This window comes from Neolamprologus brichardi, chromosome 2 (assembly GCF_056152115.1).
Source record: "Neolamprologus brichardi isolate AB-2024 chromosome 2, ASM5615211v1, whole genome shotgun sequence".
Classification (NCBI taxonomy): Eukaryota; Metazoa; Chordata; class Actinopteri; order Cichliformes; family Cichlidae; genus Neolamprologus; species Neolamprologus brichardi.
Genome location: NC_142105.1, coordinates 29570362 through 29588443, shown reverse-complemented (window position 1 = coordinate 29588443; position 18082 = coordinate 29570362). Strand labels below are relative to the sequence as shown.

The 18082-nt window shown below is 42.6% G+C and overlaps 1 protein-coding gene and 1 pseudogene across 3 annotated transcripts; one reads left to right on the top strand and one right to left on the bottom strand.

The window, feature by feature from the left end:
• Positions 1-4426: 4426 nt before the first annotated feature.
• LOC148106199 (uncharacterized) lies at positions 4427-5339 on the bottom strand (annotated as a pseudogene).
• A 2716-nt stretch (positions 5340-8055) lies between these two features.
• On the top strand, positions 8056-17071 carry LOC102782965 (zinc finger protein ubi-d4-like). Of its 3 annotated transcripts, none has more exons than XM_087850477.1 (11): positions 8056-8173; positions 9796-9956; positions 10267-10374; positions 10524-10714; positions 10820-10912; positions 11729-11813; positions 12303-12437; positions 13053-13184; positions 13413-13525; positions 15250-15331; positions 15505-17071. In XM_087850477.1, exons 1-11 carry the CDS (start codon positions 8142-8144, stop codon positions 15588-15590), a joined length of 1218 nt encoding a protein of 405 aa, XP_087706603.1. In that variant the 5' UTR covers positions 8056-8141; the 3' UTR covers positions 15591-17071. The 3 variants fall into 3 exon arrangements, with proteins under 3 accessions (XP_087706603.1, XP_087706595.1, XP_087706608.1); XM_087850469.1 differs by having other exon boundaries at positions 10521-10714; XM_087850482.1 differs by lacking the exon at positions 12303-12437 and having other exon boundaries at positions 10521-10714.
• The last annotated feature ends 1011 nt before the right edge of the window (positions 17072-18082 follow it).

Sequence of the window (18082 nt, the reverse complement as noted above, 5' to 3'; positions counted from 1 at the left end):
ATTAAAATGGGCTCAGGAGAAAGCCACTTATTTAGGGCGATTAGAAAATGAGAGTCCCTGCCTAAAAAAGGATCCAGCGAGGTAATCCGATCTAAAATTCTTCTTTTTTCTTTTGAAATGACGTCATTTTGCTAAGGGTGGAAATCAAATGCGGCGATAGTTTCCACTATCAGCAAAGAAAGAATGGATGAATGAATGGATGAATGAATGAATAAATGGAAATAAAAACAAACTGACTGACTGGTAAAAGCTGACAAGACTTGACCACGACTCAAAGTTAACCTCCACCTAGACAGGCCAAAAGGGTGGATGAATTTACGTGTTTCTTTTTACAGGAGCAGAAAGAAGACAGCAACATCCGAGGTTGCATACCGATTTAACTTTTAAATGCCACTTTCTGTGTTTGTGAATCTACCAGGGGTGTGTTATTCATGGGTTTGTGTTGCTCACAGAGATTACTGTGAGAAAGAGTGTATACACCTGTGCAGCGCTAACATTTATATTTCTTTTCTACAGCATTACAATTCTTCTTGTGATTTGATCATGTGATTTATACCAGAACAACTAGTTAATGTTTTCCTACTACAGGATTTCTGGGTTTATGTGTGAAGAAAACTGTGTTTACAGGTTATGAGTGGTGATGCTGTTACACTGTGTTTTGGGGAAAATGTGAAGGTTACTTTGATGATGTGAATAATATTCTTTCCACAGCTATGGATAGCACCTCTGGAACCTGTCGACCTGCGCCGGGTCACCAGCTATGTGTATTGCTAATGTTTGTTTTTCTAAGAGTACATGTAGAGAATTCAGCAGAAGCGGACAAGTGACATGAGAAAAACAAATAAGAGATGCAGTGTTTATGGAATAATTTAATATGGCAGACCACCATTGAGCACCATTGAGCTCATACTGATTGATGAGTTGAGTGACTTTGCTTAAGGGAAGTCAGCGATTACATTAATGTTGACTGAGTACATGGGATGATCAATGTCTGAGGCAAATTATGGAAATAATTGTAGTTTACTGATTTGAAAAAACCTGCACATGATACTTGTCTTGCTGATGTTGAATGCTTTATCACTCTTATGATATAATTGTTTATAAGTGTGAAGTTTGATTTCACTTCCAGATCTTGTTTTTCAGGCCATGATGGTGTCTATGCAGGCTCCTGGCGGAGCCAGTTTTTAAGCAAACTTAATATGCAGGAATCTGGTTTTGATGAGTTGACTCATGGGAGTGTCCATGCGTCAAGAGGAGGGGTCCAGGATTAACATGAAACAATGAATTAACATTAAACTATGTTTTATATGATTTTTGCAGCGATTTGTGTGATTAACAGTTCATTCAACGGGTATTAAACCTATGCAAGTGGTCCATCCATGTTCAGATGAGGCTTTGATGGCCTATAAGTGAAGTTCACTGAACTAAAGAATGTGGTTTGATGATTGTTGACATGCTCTCCAAATAGAAGTTTTTCCTCCTAGCAAGGAAATATAGGTGCAGCAGTCAGAGTATTGCTGAAAGGAATCTCCTGAGAAATCTTCAGAGGCCCGGTGAGAAGCAAGAACCATTCCAGGCATAGCTGACAGCCCAGGCAGTGGTTGAGGTCAAAGGTCGAGCTGGTAGCTTATTTGAATTGCAAAGAAATGCCTGTACATAGCGTGTCAGCAAATTCTTTAACTGGAACAAAGTGATCACATGAGGAAGTTGCTCAAGGTTAGACAACACCCACATGTATTGTTTTAACCCACTACAAGATCGTTAATCAACTTGTTCCTCCTTGTCTTGCAAGGCTGCAACCTGTGCAGCCTCGTATGCAATCACCAGATAAGAAGTTGTTTTTTCCTAACTTGTACTCCACCCATGAGTGTTACGTGAGTAGGACAGTATATAATAAAGTTTGAGCAGATGCCTGGCGCGCATTCCTGCACAGGAATCGTCCATGTACATGAATTAACTCTGGGCCCGTGATTCTTTGCTTTCCTGAGGTTTTTCTCCTTACAGGTTATTATTATATTTACATGCTTCCAGCTCCTGTTTCTGCTCGATGACAGCTCCTACTTTTCCTTTTTCTCCCTCCCTCGCTCACAGACACATAACGGGTATGGCGGTCCATTCTCCCTGCAGCACGGACTACACTGCCCATGAGGCTACATTCTTTAGGGCTATGCCTGTAGCATTCTGCCTATTAGCTTAGCACAACAACTACAACAAAAAGGCCTCTCTCACCCAGGAAACAGAGAGCGTCACCCTGTAACCATGGCAACAGTAACGCTGCCGCCTGGAACAACAGAACAACAGAACATAGCTGTCAAACAAAACCCAAACAGTCCTGACCCGCCACAATATGAAACAGGAAAGTACCGCCGTGTAATCCATTTATTTCAGCAAAGTAACTGTATTCTAAATACCACCCTTTTAAACAGTAACTGTAACAGAATACGTAACGGCGGTACATGTATTCCGTTACTCCCCAACACTGGTCACTGCTAATGCCTAATCGACCCCAAACAGTGAAAAAAGGGTGGATGCATGTGTTTTTGTTTGCTTGTTTTTGCAGGAGCAGGAGGATGACAGAGACCAGAGGAGGGGAGACTGTAGGTTCACATGAGTGTGGGCGGGCCTTGCAGACCTAACCCTTTAGATAGCACTTTTCTGTGTTACTGATTTTGTGTGGAGGAAACTGTGTTTTCCTGGCTGCTTGTTGGTTACAGTAACACACTGTATTGTTGGAAATACAGGCCACCTGGGTTGGCTGGAAGACTGTTTACTTAGCCTAGCAGGGCGACGGACACTGTCTCAGCTGAACTCTGGACACGCACACACATACATATACACTGATATGCACCTCCCTTTCCAAATGCCTTCGATGCTTATTCCTTTCCGATGCTGCACCCTTTACCCACCCCTGCTGCTTGTCATGTGTTTTTTGGTGTATTAAGAGTTTTTTCATGTGCTATGTGCAGAGGTGTTTTTTTTCTGTTCTCAAACTGATCTCCCTGTTGGAGCTCAGTCTGGGGGGAGTTATTTTTTTCTCCTTATCTTTCCTCATGTGGTGCATTTTCCATTGTTATACCTCTCTGACCTGTCTTCCCCATGTGATGTTTTGTGTAATGTATGTATGGTCGGAAGGGTAAGATGGCACTGGCACGGCTGGCAGCCTTAACCCAATTTCCCTCGGGATGAATAAAGTATTATCAATCAATCAATCAATCAAATGTTAAATGTTACAAGGGGAAATGTGTATTCAATGTGAAACACATACTGTGTTAAAATCAGTATCACTCCTTTCACAGACAAGGAGGGTTGACCACATGATTTACAGCAACATCCCTAACCCTAACCTGCGAGGACACGCCACTGGCTAATGGTTTATTTTCCCTCTCTAAGGGTTCTGGCATCACACAGGCAGACATGAGTGAAATGAAGCAGGTTGTGCAGTGATTACAGAACAGCTTAGTGTGGGGCTCATTATCATATATTTATTCATTTTAAGGCGTTGAGCTCAAAGTGTGAAAACAAGTGAGTGACATTGCTTAAGAAAAGTTACTGGTTACAGTAGTTTTAATTAAACACATGGGATGATCCATGGTTTGGGCAAATTATGGTAACAGTAGTGTTTTAATGATTTGGGGAAATAAACAGCATATGGCTCACTTTTGTCTGTGGTGTTGGATGCCTTATTACTTTTATGACCCTAAAGTTGTTTGTAAGTGTGAAGTTTGTATTTACTCACCGATTTTGGTTTCTAGGTAATTGTGGTGTGGATGCAGGCTCCAGGCAGAGCCAAGAGTTAGACCCACTTAACATGACATTAATGCTGATTTTATTCTTTAACACAGGGTTACAGGGCTGAAGCGAAATTACTCCGGAGGAGAAGGCCTGATGTTGTCTGAAAATTGGTGTAACTAACCTTTTCCTTTTTGTTATTCTCCTAGTTCGATGAGCTGACTCATGGGAGAGACCATGTGTCAAAAGGAGGGATTCCAGGTTTAATATGAAACAATGCTTTCCATGAGTTTTTCATGATGATTTGTCCATGGCTTTTTACTGTGATTTGTGGGATTAACAGTTCATGTACATGTATTAATCCTCTACAGGGGGGTTAAGTTCATGTTCAGATAAGGTTTTGATGATCTATAAGTAAACTTCACTGAACTGAAAGGAAAATGTGGTTTGATGATGGTTGACATGTTTTCCTCCTAGTAAAGAGATTGTGGCAAGAATAAGGCACGGCGGGTCCAGGGATCAGCGTTCTCAGCCATTTTATTTGATATCTCACCACATCACCACACACACCTGAGTCCCCGTGTTTTAACCTGGCGGGCGTGATTGCGGATGCCGTGCAGGTGCATCCGCCCTCCCTGCAGGCCACCGCAGACCACGCCCCACCACACACCCCCATCGCCCGATTGAGGCCGGGGAGTCATCCGGCCGAACCTACTCCCCCACCCCACCGGTTCCCAACCTGGGAACAGAGCAAAGTCCCTCGCGGAGGCCGCCCACACCTCAAATGGCAGCGAGGCTTGTCCGAGGGTCGGCCACGCCTCCAGCAGGAGCGGCGAAACTGGTCCGGAGGCCGGCTACCTAGCAAGCCGGCACGACCCCGCCGGCCCCGGGAGGGGCTCACTGCCGGGCGCATCTGACGCTCCGGGGCCGCTCGATCCTCGACCTCGGGCCCAGGTCGCGCAGGCTCCCCTGGCACGGGGACAGCCATCTCCCCTCCCGGTTTCTCCACCGCGGGCGGGGGCGGGAGCGGCTCGTCCACCGCGGGCGGGGGCGGCTCCAGCAGCCCCTCGCGCTGTTCCTCCGTCACCGCTGCCAACGTTACCACTCCCGGCTTGACCAGCCCCTCGCGTGGCTCCTCCTCCAGCTGGCGCAGACCCTCACGCGCCTCGTCCGCCGCCTCCGGTTGGAGCGGCTCCTCCACCGCTCCCGGCAGGAGCAGCCCTACATCCGGCTCTTCCCCCTCCTCCGGCAGGCGCAGATCCCCGCGTGCCTTGTCTGCCACGTCCGGCTGCTGAGGTGCCCCACGCGGCTCCTCCACCGCTTCAATGTCCTCGGGACACACCTGTGGGGGGTGGCGCCCAGGCCCAGAGCAGCGCCGCCAGCTCCCCAATCCGTTGCAGGTGGCGCTCGGACTGGTCCTGCAGCTCTGCCTGCTGGCGACGCACCTCCGCCGCCTGCTCCCGCTGGGCGGCCGCCATTTCGGCCACCCTCTGGGCCAGCTCCTCCACTCCCTGGCTCCGATAAGAACCCGCCGTGCCGCCTGCTGGGGTTCGGCACCACTGTGGCAAGTATAAGGCACGGCGGGTCCAGGGATCAGCGTTCTCAGCCATTTTATTTAATATCTCACCACACACCACATCACCACACACACCTGAGTCCCCGTGTTTTAACCTGGCGGGCGTGATTGCGGATGCCGTGCAGGTGCGTCCGCCCTCCCTGCAGGCCACCGCAGACCACGCCCCACCACAGAGATACAGGTGCAGCAGCCAGAGTATTGCTGGAAGAAATCATCCCAAGGGTGGAATCTCCTGACTGAGACTGGGTGCTGATCAGAAGTCTTCAGAGACCCAGCGAGAAGCAGGGACCATTCATAGAAGAGCTGACAGCCCAGGCAGTGGTTGAGGTAAAAGGTCGTGCGGTTTGGGGCCCTACTAGTCATCATGAGAAGAGTCCAGAACCACAGCGATAACCATAAAGCTGCGTTGGAACGAGAGAGTGAGGGGTGAAAAGAGCGCCCTCCTCCAACAAGGGCGTGCCAAGCTCCAACTCAGCGACTGAAGAGTGAGACTCTGTGACACCTTAGAGGGATCAGCGAATGAATGCAGATAACACCTGCTTAAACAACCAGTTTCCCTGGAAAGCTTAGTGTGTTTTTAAGTTATGGTGGTCGTTGGTGTGACGTTAATAATCATTTTATAAATGACATGCATTTACATGACTCTCCGAACATCACAAACTCTGTTAGAGTTCTGAGCATGAGTAAAAGTGATTGGAGTAATTATAGCATGCAAGTTTTACAGCAACTTGTGCGCATTTTGTAGGGTAGGTAGATTGATTATCTAGCATGTCAGTTCCTGATGCGCAAGTGCATTAGGCCCTCATTGTCTGAGTAAACAGAGTAACAACAGTTGTGAGTTCTTTTGACATGTGTACTCAATTTTGACACATTTGACACCGTAAAGATAGGATTTTGGGTTCATCACATTTCATTGAGGGATTTTGATAGACCTCAAACATGCTGGAAGCACCTAAACAAGGTGGCTGTTCTTCCAGAGTTAAATGTGGTTGTTTTGGTTTCCCCAATCACTGATGTGGGCACAGTAAAGATAATTGTAAATGCCCTTGAGAAGGTTTACACCTTTTAAACGGGCTGATGGCCATACAATAGTAAAGAGTACAGTACACTGCATAGACAGAGAGGAAAGATCTATAATTCTGTTGTAAAAAGTAGCTCAGAAGTGTTTGATATATGTTGGCTGTGTGGCTACTTTTGGGTTTTACTTTAAAACTCGAGAAGCACTAACATCAGTGTTAGTATATGTTTGTGGTACCTACAGGTTCAGACATATTCACTGTCCTTGATGGCAAACATCTAGACAGGGCAAAGCAAATGGCACAAAGGATTGTGTGTGATGTTTGGTGAGGCATGTGTGCCTCAATCCCTAATAACACGGCAGATGAGGGTCTTTTACAGAAACAGTTAATAAATTGGGAGATTTAATGATAAAGTGGGAAAATATATCACACACTGAAAAACTTCCTAATCTTAACAACGGGTTCTTATGAGAGAGCAGCTTGATGTAACTAAGGTTGAAGTTTTCTTTGCAGAAACTTCAACCTTAGTTACATATGATCTCATATTGTGTTTTCTTTTATGATATAACTGCCATCCTTCGAACAAAGGGTGGAGACTCAGATGGAGAGAAGATGACCATAAAATGTGAATTTGTTGTTTCCTTCTGACTATAGGGAAGATGCACATTGTGAATTCTTTGAGTACACAATGGTGCTGATGTACAGTAGTTAGAAAAGAAATTTCCATGTGTTTTTATGTGATTCTTAATTAATTAGTTTTAATTCTTAATTGTGGTATCGCAAAGGGTGGCAGATTTCTTTTCTCATCTATTAATCACATATTTAATCATATCACATTAGTTATAGTAATGTCACTTTCTCACTTTACTATAGTAAGAGCACTCCTGTCACTAGTTTACATGCATGTGGAACGTTAACACAGTGAGGCCATTGTAATGGGAGACGTTAAACAGATAGTGGGACTGCTGCTTATCAACGTGTGAGAGTTTGTGGAATATTCATTGTCTGTGTCTCTGTATATAAGATGTAAGGGCGGTGGCCACAATTCAGAGATGGTCCTAGTGTTTCATGCTCTTTCCACATTGCGATGTGTTTATTAAACCCACTTCAAATCAAGCTTGCTGGGTGTGTTGCAGGTTATTGTTAAATTTTCCACAACCGTTTGTTGCAACAAACGGTCTAGGGCCTTATCAAACAGGACTGTTTGACAAGGCCACCGAAGCATATGGTAGTAGTTTGGCAGCTCTCTTAGAAAAAGAAAAAAATATAAGGGGGGGGGGGGGGGGGGGGGGCGCTATAATCAGATGCTACAAATGTCGAAAAATACAATTAAAATGGGCAGTGATTATATGATGCAAGAGTTATTTTGAGCACACATTAACTCAGGTGTGCATTGTTATGTTGGCTTGCCCTTTGGCAAAGAAGCTTTTGAAAATAAATGATGTAGACAACCCTGTCTCACAGTAAACATAAATGCTTGTTCTGTTGACAAATTTGAACTTTGGTTGTAGTAAAAAAACCCCAAAAAAACAAACAAACCAAACAAACGTCGAGAGACAAACAATTTCAACACATGGCACATTTTCTAAACTTATTAGTATTTTATGCATCAGAATTTTGCTCATGTTTCATATTCCTTCGTCACCTTAAGTAAAAATGACTCCTCTTACCCGAATGTGGTTGTGTAGCGGAACCGAAGTGCGGAGAAGTTTGCTGTAAAATGCGCATTTCGTGTTTTTCACCAGGTGGAGGCAATAACGGCTTCCAGCATCTGTGCGCAGGCGCAGTGGCACATCACACAACCGCAATAAGCAAATATGGCGGCGGCCGTCGACAGTGTTGTTAAAGTGTAAGTTTACCTTTATTTATTGTGAGAGTTAAACTAGCAGCCGCACAGAGGCGCTTTTTTAGTTAATTATTCATCGTTTGAAAGGCAGGGCGCAGAAAAATTGCACATCGCATCTTCAGTATTGAATACGATAATTGTCCCAAGAGGATAACGTTATCCTCCGTGCTACTGTTAGCTTGTTAGCTTTGGGGAAACATAAGGGAATCAACCCTGCTATGGAGCTGCATTTCAGCCTCAGTTTAAACCTAATTCAGCAAGTCTTAATTGTACTTAAAGTGGTTTTATGTGTAAAAGCTTTAAACTGTTTGTAGCCAGTCGCACGCAGATGAAAGAGGGTTAATTTTCCTTTAACCTGTCAGGTTGGCGGGCGCTTTGTTGTGACGAGAGTCGCTAACAATCAACCTTTTGTTCTGACACCCTCCACCGTTACTGATAATGCTGAATGCTCAAATGAAACTAGGCCTGGTTTGGTGTCGCCCGTAAGTAAATAATTAAATACATTGACCCCAGAGAGAAAATATCATCGTTTTACTGCTGTGATTCAACATAATTAATAGTGGATTTATGAGGAGAGCAGTAACCCTTAATTATTCATTTTAGAAACATCGACATTGACTAGTCTGTTAAAATAGTTAAATTGTGATGTAATTGCAAAGCAGTAGAAGAGACATTTGTGGTGAAATATGCGAGCAAAGTCGCAGTAGGTTGTTCGGTAGCCGTTTGCAGTAATTTCACAGCTCCTTTGTTGTGCAGCTCAAGCAAGGCCGGTTTGTGTGATAGCACAGTCATGTATCAGCTGCATGTCATTCAAAAAAGACTGTTTTAAAGTGAAAATAAGCTGCTATGTGTCTTAATCCACTTTATCTCCACTCTTTACAGAGCGTAGTCATGCTGTTAAACCCAGCTAAAATTTGCTTGGCAGATAAGTAACAAAAATAGCAGCTGAAAAAAAGGTTTAATACATAATTGTTTAGTACTAGAGAAGCACTGATTGCAATTTTCTTGGCTGATTTTTCCCTTAACTGCGACCTGCCAATACCATTTCCTTTTTTTCTAAGAACTACAACTCAGGATATATTAATCAAACTGAACCTTTTTTTTCAATGCAAATTATTTTCATAATAAAGAGATGATTAAACTTGAAAATGTCCCCCAGGTTGAAGTTAATTAGAGGATCTTCTCTCACTTAAATGACTGAAAATAAAATGCTCTGCTGTGTGTTGTTTGCAGTATGTTAATAACTTAACCAGATAACTCATATCTTTTTCACTTGCTTGCATAATTTTTCACATAACTACATTGATCTTTTGCTCATACTGAGGCTGCTAGCTTGTGCCTGGCTCTGAGCTCTGGATAGTTTTAGCTAGAGATACACCCATTGACTGTGCAGGGATATCTGAGCTAAAGCAAGCCAAGGAGGGAAACCACAAAAGCATTTGTGACAACAAATGTAACGAGACAGTTAAACATAGACATTTTAAGGACTGCTGGTGCTGCTGATACATTTTTACTTATCTCTTCAGTGTTGATTATTTGAACTTTGTTTAATTAGCAGTTGATTATTAACAGTCTGTTCTGATTTGTGTTATTTGACCTGTTAGTGTCCAACTTCCACTTTTCAGGCTTGGAGAGCAGTATTACAGAGATGCCATGGAGCAGTGTCATAATTATAATGCTCGTCTGTGTGCCGAGCGCAGCATCCTTATGCCTTTCCTGGACTCTCAGACTGGTGTAGCCCAGTCCAACTGTTACATCTGGATGGAGAAGAGACACCGAAGTGCAGGTATTGAAGTAGTGTTGGATGATTTCTTTAAGTATTTGTAGATTCTCAGTCATCTAGGTCATAGTAATCCAAGGAGCTTGGAAAGCAAAGCGACTGGACGACCTTACGTTTCTTGAAGACATTTCACCTCTTATCCGAGAAGCTTCTGAAGAACCAAAGAACTGAAGAAGCTTCTTGGATTAGAGGTTGATGAAGTCCAGTCGCTTTTCTTTCCAAGCTCCTTAGATGATCTCTGTAACTGATATACAGGGTGTAGCATGTCATCTCACTAAAACATACTTCAGCTTTTGGTGTTTCTCTGTCACATCAGGCGTAGCTCCAGGGCAGCTCTACACCTACCCAGCCCGTCGCTGGAGAAAGAAACGGCGTTCTCATCCCCCTGAGGATCCCCGTCTGGCCTTTCCCCCAATCAAACCAGGTACCACCTCTGATGAAACAACTTTTCCATTTAAATAAACATTCCATAAGTTTAATTATTTTCTTTTTTTTCTTTCTTCTGTACACTGGTTTATCTGTTACACTTGTAGTGGTTGTATGCATTTTTGTTCTGCTTTGTTTGTGTAGCAGACTTGGAGCTGGGTCTGAAGCGCGATGCCTTGGGAGCAGTGGATGGCAGCAGTTTGGAGGCCCTGCTGAAAGGAGAGCCCCTTGACAGGAGGAGCGGTGTGGCAGATGTTCGAGGCCCTGAGGATGATCCAGCTACCGTGGAGCCTCCTGTGACATCAACGACCACCACATCCTCTGGGCGCATCCGTAAGGTCAGACCCAAAGCTGACTCGATGCTGATGCTTTTTGTCAAAAATGGCACAAATTTTTTTTTTTTTTAACAAGCAGAAGCAATTAGACTGTTATTTTTATGGCAGAGAGTGCTGGACCATGATGACTACCTGGATGATCTGGATGACGAAGACTTTGAGGATGAGACCCCCAAGAGGCGAGGGAAGAGCAAGTCCAAGGTTAGTGTTCTGTTTCTTCACTGATGGATTGCCAACTGTGAGTCCAAACTGATATGTTTAAAATATTAACTTGGCCGATATTTGATGTTACATCTTTCTGACAGGAAATAAAGAAATCTTTACAATAACAAAAAGAAAAACGTGACCAGATGAGCTGCTGATAATTCAAGTCATCCTTTGTCTTATTTGCAGTCAGCGTAATATGTTTTCAATGTTGTCATTTTTAATAATACAGTTATTTTATTAATCAGCTCATCATTTGTCTTACATAGTTAAAACAGTGATAGTTGATAGATAACTGAATTAAAACAACTTACAACAACAGCGCTTGCAGTTACTACTTAAGTTGCAATGCTTATAGTTCTCAATCTAAAGTTTTTCTTAAACGCACTTTTTTCCATGGATATTGTTTGATCTCTTCAGAGATACAATATGAAACATCACTGGCTTCTTTAGTCTGATTGACTGACACTGTTCTGTCATTCAGACACAGATACGGTTGGCCATTGTGCTTCTGATACATGAAGCTGACACTCTTATCGAAAGGCATATTTAACTGAAAGGGGCTTTTCTTGTTCAGCTGGTTCTCCTGTGTAAGAGTTTATTTTTGTAATTTTGATTTCTCCAGTGAACCAATTTCACAAAATGTTCAATTCATTTTCATTTCCCAAAACATTTTGATCTGTACCAATTGTCATAAATGCACTTGCTTCTCATTATTGTTTTTCAAAACCGTTAAAGGTGATGTATGCAAAGTAAGTTGTGTTGTTTAAGTTGGTCTGTTTGTTGGTCTCAACTGTGCAATTTGTTGTTCAGGGCCGCAGTGACAAGAATGGCAAGAAGAAAACGGAGGCCGCAGCTGCAGCACTGGAGGAAAGGGATAAACCTTACGCCTGCGACAGTGAGTATTAGCTTTCTGTGTAACGTGTTTGTGTGCGGCATGCATGCCAGCAAGAGAGGCTTTTGCTTTTCCCCTCTTAAAAGACAAAGATGAGCCTTGTGCCATGCATGGAGTCATCTGAGAGATCCCACCTGGAACTAAAGTTTGACGACGCAGAAGTTGAAAAAGTTGCTCGCCTTGATGCGTTGTCTTTTTTTTTTCTCTCTCTTATCCCTGAGATGCTGCTTCGTGTGCTCTGTAACTTCCTGTTGGCCACAGCTCACTGTGCAAATGCTCTCCTTCGCTGTATGAGTTTGCTACTAGCGTGTCCGTCAACAATTAATCATATGAAATGAAGTTCGTTTTTTTAAATGTTTTTTCTTTTACTTGGTTTTGAGGTGGTGAAAGGTGCACGCCCACCTTGTTTCCAACTTGGGCCTTTTTGGACGGTAGTTAAAATTCGCTGCCACAACTATAACACTTTTGTATGAACGTGTGTGTGTGTGTCAGTTTGTGGGAAGCGCTACAAGAACCGTCCTGGCCTGAGCTACCACTATACACACTCTCACCTGGCAGAGGAGGAGGGCGAGGACCGCGAGGAGATCGAGGCACCACCCACTCCTCGCCAGCCTGAGGAGCAGAAGAGTGAGTCACTCTCTAGTGCTGAGAGAGAGAGAGAGAGATGGAGAGAAAGAGGGGAGGGAGGTTTGGTTGCATGCTGTGTAGCATGTGTGTGTTTGTTCAAGGGAAGTCTCTCTCTCATTCTTTTTTTTTTTAATTTTTTTTGCTCTTTTCATTTTTTGATTTTCATTATTTCAGATCCCAAATTTGGAGGCATTCCTGATTGAAATGTGCTTGCACAGTTGGGACTTTTGGCTTCCCCCCCTTTTTTTTTAAAGCATATCATCCATCTTTATTTTTTTCTTTGTCTGTTTTTTTAAACCCCCAAACATATCCATGGTCTTGCTTTTTTTTAAAAAGAAATTCCTTTGTGCACGCGAAATCGTGTTATCATATCCATAAAAACAAGTGCGTTTTGTGAGTTGTCACTCATACTTAAGTTTCAATCATAATTCAATGCATCATCATTATGAATGTTATTTTTGGAAGGCCTGCTACAAACAGGTTTGTACTTGGAAGATGTGGAACTTTCATTTTTAAGCTGTATATGCTGATCTGCTTACCTGGGAGAAGAGCGCAGTGTTCTCTTTCCTTCATACGTTCAGATTCTTATAGTTTCTTCACTTATTTCCTGCACAGCTACTAAGAAGGGTCCCAATGGGCTGGCACTGCCCAACGATTACTGTGACTTCTGTCTGGGAGATTCCACCCTAAACCAGAAGACCGGCCAATCAGAAGAGTTGGTATCCTGTTCAGACTGCGGTCGCTCAGGTATGAACGCATTGTGTCCCTTTAGGCTTGGTTATCACACATATAGTTTAAAGCAGATATTTATCTGCTGTTTGGTGTAATTGGTCTTTCTTGAGACAACCATTTAAACCTTAAAATGTTCTGTATCATGATGCCTGCAGGTCTTTCCACACTACTTCCTCACAGTTTTCATTGTTGTTCACCTGTTTTGTGTGTGTGTTTTTGTTTTTTTTTGTCTCCTTTGCGTAGGCCACCCAACGTGCCTGCAGTTCACACCAGTGATGATGGCTGCGGTGAAGACCTATCGCTGGCAGTGCATCGAGTGCAAATGCTGCAATGTTTGTGGCACCTCCGAGAATGATGTGAGCTTTTTTTTTTTTTTTTCTTTTTTAAATGTTCCCCAAAACCTTAATCTGTAGTGGTTACAAGTTAAAAAAAAACGGCCTGTGACCCCTTTCTTCTGTTTTTGACCATATCCACATAAGACTGTCTAATTTTTTAAATTCTTTATTTTCAAGAAGTGGAGTACAACATAGTGTGTCAATAACAGGATGTCCGAATATAAACCACTTTTATCTTTTTACGTTTTGAGAACAAAGAACAAGTGGGGAACAAAGGAAAAACATCCGTCACAGGGTTTAAAAGGGGATAAGGCACTCTAAGTTTCTAAACAGGAGAAATTTTAACAAAGTCTGGGTGCAGAGGCTTAATAAAACTGACCCACTTGCTCCATAATTTGACAAAAACGCTCTTTTTTTTTTTTTTTTTTTTTTTTTTTTTGTTAAGACTTATTGAGAACGTAATAGCTTCCATTACATAAATCTCATTCACAATGTCTTCTAATCTGATATAGTGAGGGGCACGGGAAGGAGCCAGCATCTCTTGACTGCTTTTTTTGGCTGCTTTTACCAGAATTGTAAAAAGATATTTATTTACTATTCACTGCAAATGATCAAGATTTACTAAGAATATGGTAGAAAATTGTAAAGGTATATTATTTACCTTAAACTGTCTAATTTTAAAAATCTTTTTGTTTTAATGAGCAAACATCCACTCTGTGCGTCACAGCTGTGGGACAGACACAGTGTAACATCACTTCTCAGTTTCAGCTTGTTGACTTGCGCTCCCCCCGGCTCTGTTTTTAGTGTGTTTAATGAGTTTGAGAGGGAAAACAAAGGCAAATTAGTTGTTATAGTGGCTCATGTAGGTGTGATTAACTTTATTTTCTTTATTGATAAACTGCTGTCTTGACACCAGCATAACATACTGGGACAAATAAACAGTATCTTTGGATATCCGATTTTAAAAAATTGGATAATAAGATAAGATACCTTTATTAGTCCTACGAGTGGGGAATTTCATAGTTCAATTAAAGAGAAAATCATATAAAAATTATATCGGATATTCTTCTTGTGAATGCAATAACTCAACAACAAGGTGATGTACGAGCTTAGAAATGATACCTTAGGGCTGGCTATTAAAAATCTCGGATTAGTTGAAATCCTGGTGAGGTCAAGTTTCCTGAAAATCTTGTTAATGTGATAGCAAGAACAATGTAATGCAGGATTTTTAAATTGATACCATAGGTTTATCTACTAGGAAGGGTTACCCACCCTCTGAGTGGTAGCACTGGTGGTCACCAGTATTTTTTAAGTCTGTTAATGAATTAATTTTTAGCTTATTTTGACAAACAGAAATTGAGACTGTTTCTGAGAGTAACTGTCCTTTTGCTCCTCCTTACTTCAATTCAGTTTTCATACAGTGTCTCTTCCTTACAATGTAAGGTAAAGACCATCAGTAATACAGGAAATACCCCAACCATCAGCAGCCCCCTATGAGCAAGCACTTTGGTGACAGCGGGTAGGAAAAACTTCCTTTTAATAGAAAGAAATCTCCAGCGGAACCAGGCTCGGAAGGGGCAGCCATCGACTATTTGGGTGTGAGGGGAGGAAGATGGGATAAAAGACACGGTGGAAGAGCCAGAGATGAATAATAATAACTAATTATTAAATGCAGAGGGTTAGGAGAGTGAAAAGCGTGAGCGGTGAGCGTTTCATCAGTAAATTGAAATTTTGTATATTTGTAGGACCAGCTGCTGTTCTGTGATGACTGTGATCGAGGCTACCACATGTACTGTCTAACTCCACCCATGACTGAACCACCAGAGGGTAAGCAGACACTTTACAGCAGAGGGTAGCAAACTCAGAGGAAGTTGTTAGATACAACTGAGAGAGCTGTAAAAATGTGACCAATACACCAGCTAGTGGCCTTCTGGTATCTGCCAAGTTACTCGGAGATTCCATCACTTCGAGCCTTGTCTCACTTTGCTTCTGTTTTCCAGGGAGCTGGAGCTGCCACCTGTGCCTGGCTCTGCTGAAGGACAAAGCCTCCATATACCAGCAAAACCAGAGCTCCGCCCCTGAGTGACAACACAGTGGTGGACTCCACCCCCTTCAGGCACCAGGATCCCACCCCGAATTGAAACGTCAGACCTCCTCTCAGTCTGGAGCTCGAGGCTCGGTCCTGATGTAGCTGAGCCGGATTGCAGATCAGCTTTAGAAGTCTTTCATATCTTCAGCGGCCAAAGGGGGAGGGGGGAACAGAGCCAAAACAGACCTCAGATCAGCAACCACGGGGATCAAACCGTCACTACCAACCTGCCTGCAGAGTCCCCGAGGCCTGCCGTCAAACAGCATGGACACACACTTTCTCCTGGACTGTTACACACCAGATACCAGAGACAGAGCGCATACAGTAACCATAGTAGCTGCTGTCTCCATGGGAGCTCCTAGGAGAAAACGGATTAGCACCACAGCTAACAACCTGCACCCCTCACACTCAAAGACACAGTGTGCAGTGTCGACCCACCACAGTTCTTCTTCTGCTGAATGATCTGTTTTTATTCCCCGAAAGGAGCAAAAGGAAAATGTCACAACATACAGTAAACGGTTGAGTATTCTTCTTCTTCTTCTTCTTATTGTTATTATTATTATCATTATTGTTATTGTTCTGGTTACTAGTGGGCTTTTGTAGTGGCATGTGTGCTTTTGTCTGATCCATCGGAGTATTTATCCTTTGAGGAAGTTTCCAGAGAGGGACCCGGTCAGTGCCAAGGTCCGCCATCACACGACAGCGGCTCATCACTCGCTCATTTGAGTCTGCACAAAAGTTTTTGTATTTGCTACCTTTCACCTCCACTCCATTACTTCAACCAAACACTACATAAAGACCATATGCTGTAGGCTGAGCTCATCAAACAAAAGCCTTTTTTCCCCTTTTTTTTTTTCATCTTTCTCCATCAGACAGAAAACCTGATTTTGCCGGGACGTCAGAAACATGAAACTAATTAGGATAAAGTAGCATCCTGTTCTCACAGCTGTTATTTTGCTTGCTTTGTAAACTTCATCTGGCAGTGACATCATCCTTTCACACTCCATTTCTGTTGATTCAGTGGCACACACGCATTCACAAACTGTAGCTGCTTTCATCATTTGTCACACTGAGGCAGATTTGCATGCAAATTGCACCTGTATGAACGCACACACACTCTCATGTCACACTCTTTATTTTTTTGTTGTTGTTGACATTGTATTGTTTGTATTTTATTTTTTCATTTTGTATTATCTGATATTCCATTGGTATTGGGAGTTTTCTAGTAGAATTTTGTAAACTCTACAGCATAGCAAACACTTCAATATCTAGCTCCTAATGCATTCTCTGTACTGTATTTGCCTTTTTCTATTTTTTTTATGACTGTGACATGTTTGGATTTATTTGATTATTCTGATATGTCAAACCTCCATTATGAGTATTTGTATAATGATGTACTTTGTTGTACTATTTTTATTTTTACATTTCTTTGGTATTGAAGCCAATTTAGCCTGAATGAAAAATATCACCTTTAATAATGTGTTCATTGTTATTTCATTTTTGTCTTTTCCTGAATTATTCCTTCCTTAATTATGATTAGGGATGACTGTTCAACTGCTTGTTAACAAAATGATCTGCTTACTTAACCAAATGGCAGCAACTCACTGAATTTAGACAGGTCAGTGCCACTTGGAAAAGGCAATTCCAGTGATTGTGAATGTGGCACCAAATGTACTGGGATTTTCCCACAAAACCATCTCTTGGGTTTCCAAAGAATAATCTTAAAAAGCACTGCAAAAAGACCAAGCTGAGCATATTCTCTGGAGAAAATGCCTTGTTGATGTCTGAGGTCAGAGGAGACTGCTTCAATGTGATAGGAAGCCAGCAATAACTCAACCACTCATTACAATCAAGGTGAGCAGAAGAGCTGGGCTATAGCAGCAGAAGACCCCACCGGATGCCACACCTGTCAGCTAAGAATATGAAAGTGAGGCTGAACGCAAACTTACCAAAGTTGGAAGAGAGAAGATAACAGAAGATGAGTCTCGATTTCCGCTGTGGCATTTGAATGGTAGGTTCAGAATTTGGCAACATGAAAGAATGGATCTAATCTGCACTGTATCATCATTGGTTGGTTGATAAAGTTGATACAGGCTGGTGGTGCTGCTGTAATAGTGTGTGGGATATTTTTGTACTTCTGAGCTCGTTAGTCCCAAATTAGTATTGTCTAAACACCTACCTGAGTATCGTTGCTGACCATGTTCCTTTGTGACTCAAGTGTTCCCATCTGCTTCAAGAACGATAATGTATCATGTCACAAAGCCCAAACTGTTTGTTTGTTTTTTTCAGCGTGACACCGAGCTCAGTGTATCTAAATGGCCTACACAACCATTAGATCTCAATCCAGTAGAGCACCTTTTAGATGTTGTCAAACGGGAGAATAACATCATGGATTTGCCGGTGACAAATCTGAAGAAGCAAAGTCAGACTGGATGTTTGCCTGTTCAGTGCATTTGAGCTTATGCATGCTGTCACAAACCTCCATAACA

Excerpts from the sequence above, each read along its gene's own strand:
- LOC102782965 (XM_087850469.1), top strand. The coding sequence starts at position 8,142 with ATGGCGGCGGCCGTCGACAGTGTTGTTAAAGT. Across the intron at positions 12,438-13,052 it reads CCAGCCTGAGGAGCAGAAGA|CTACTAAGAAGGGTCCCAAT; the intron begins GTGAGTCACTCT and ends TTTCCTGCACAG. Across the intron at positions 13,185-13,412 it reads TTCAGACTGCGGTCGCTCAG|GCCACCCAACGTGCCTGCAG; the intron begins GTATGAACGCAT and ends TCCTTTGCGTAG.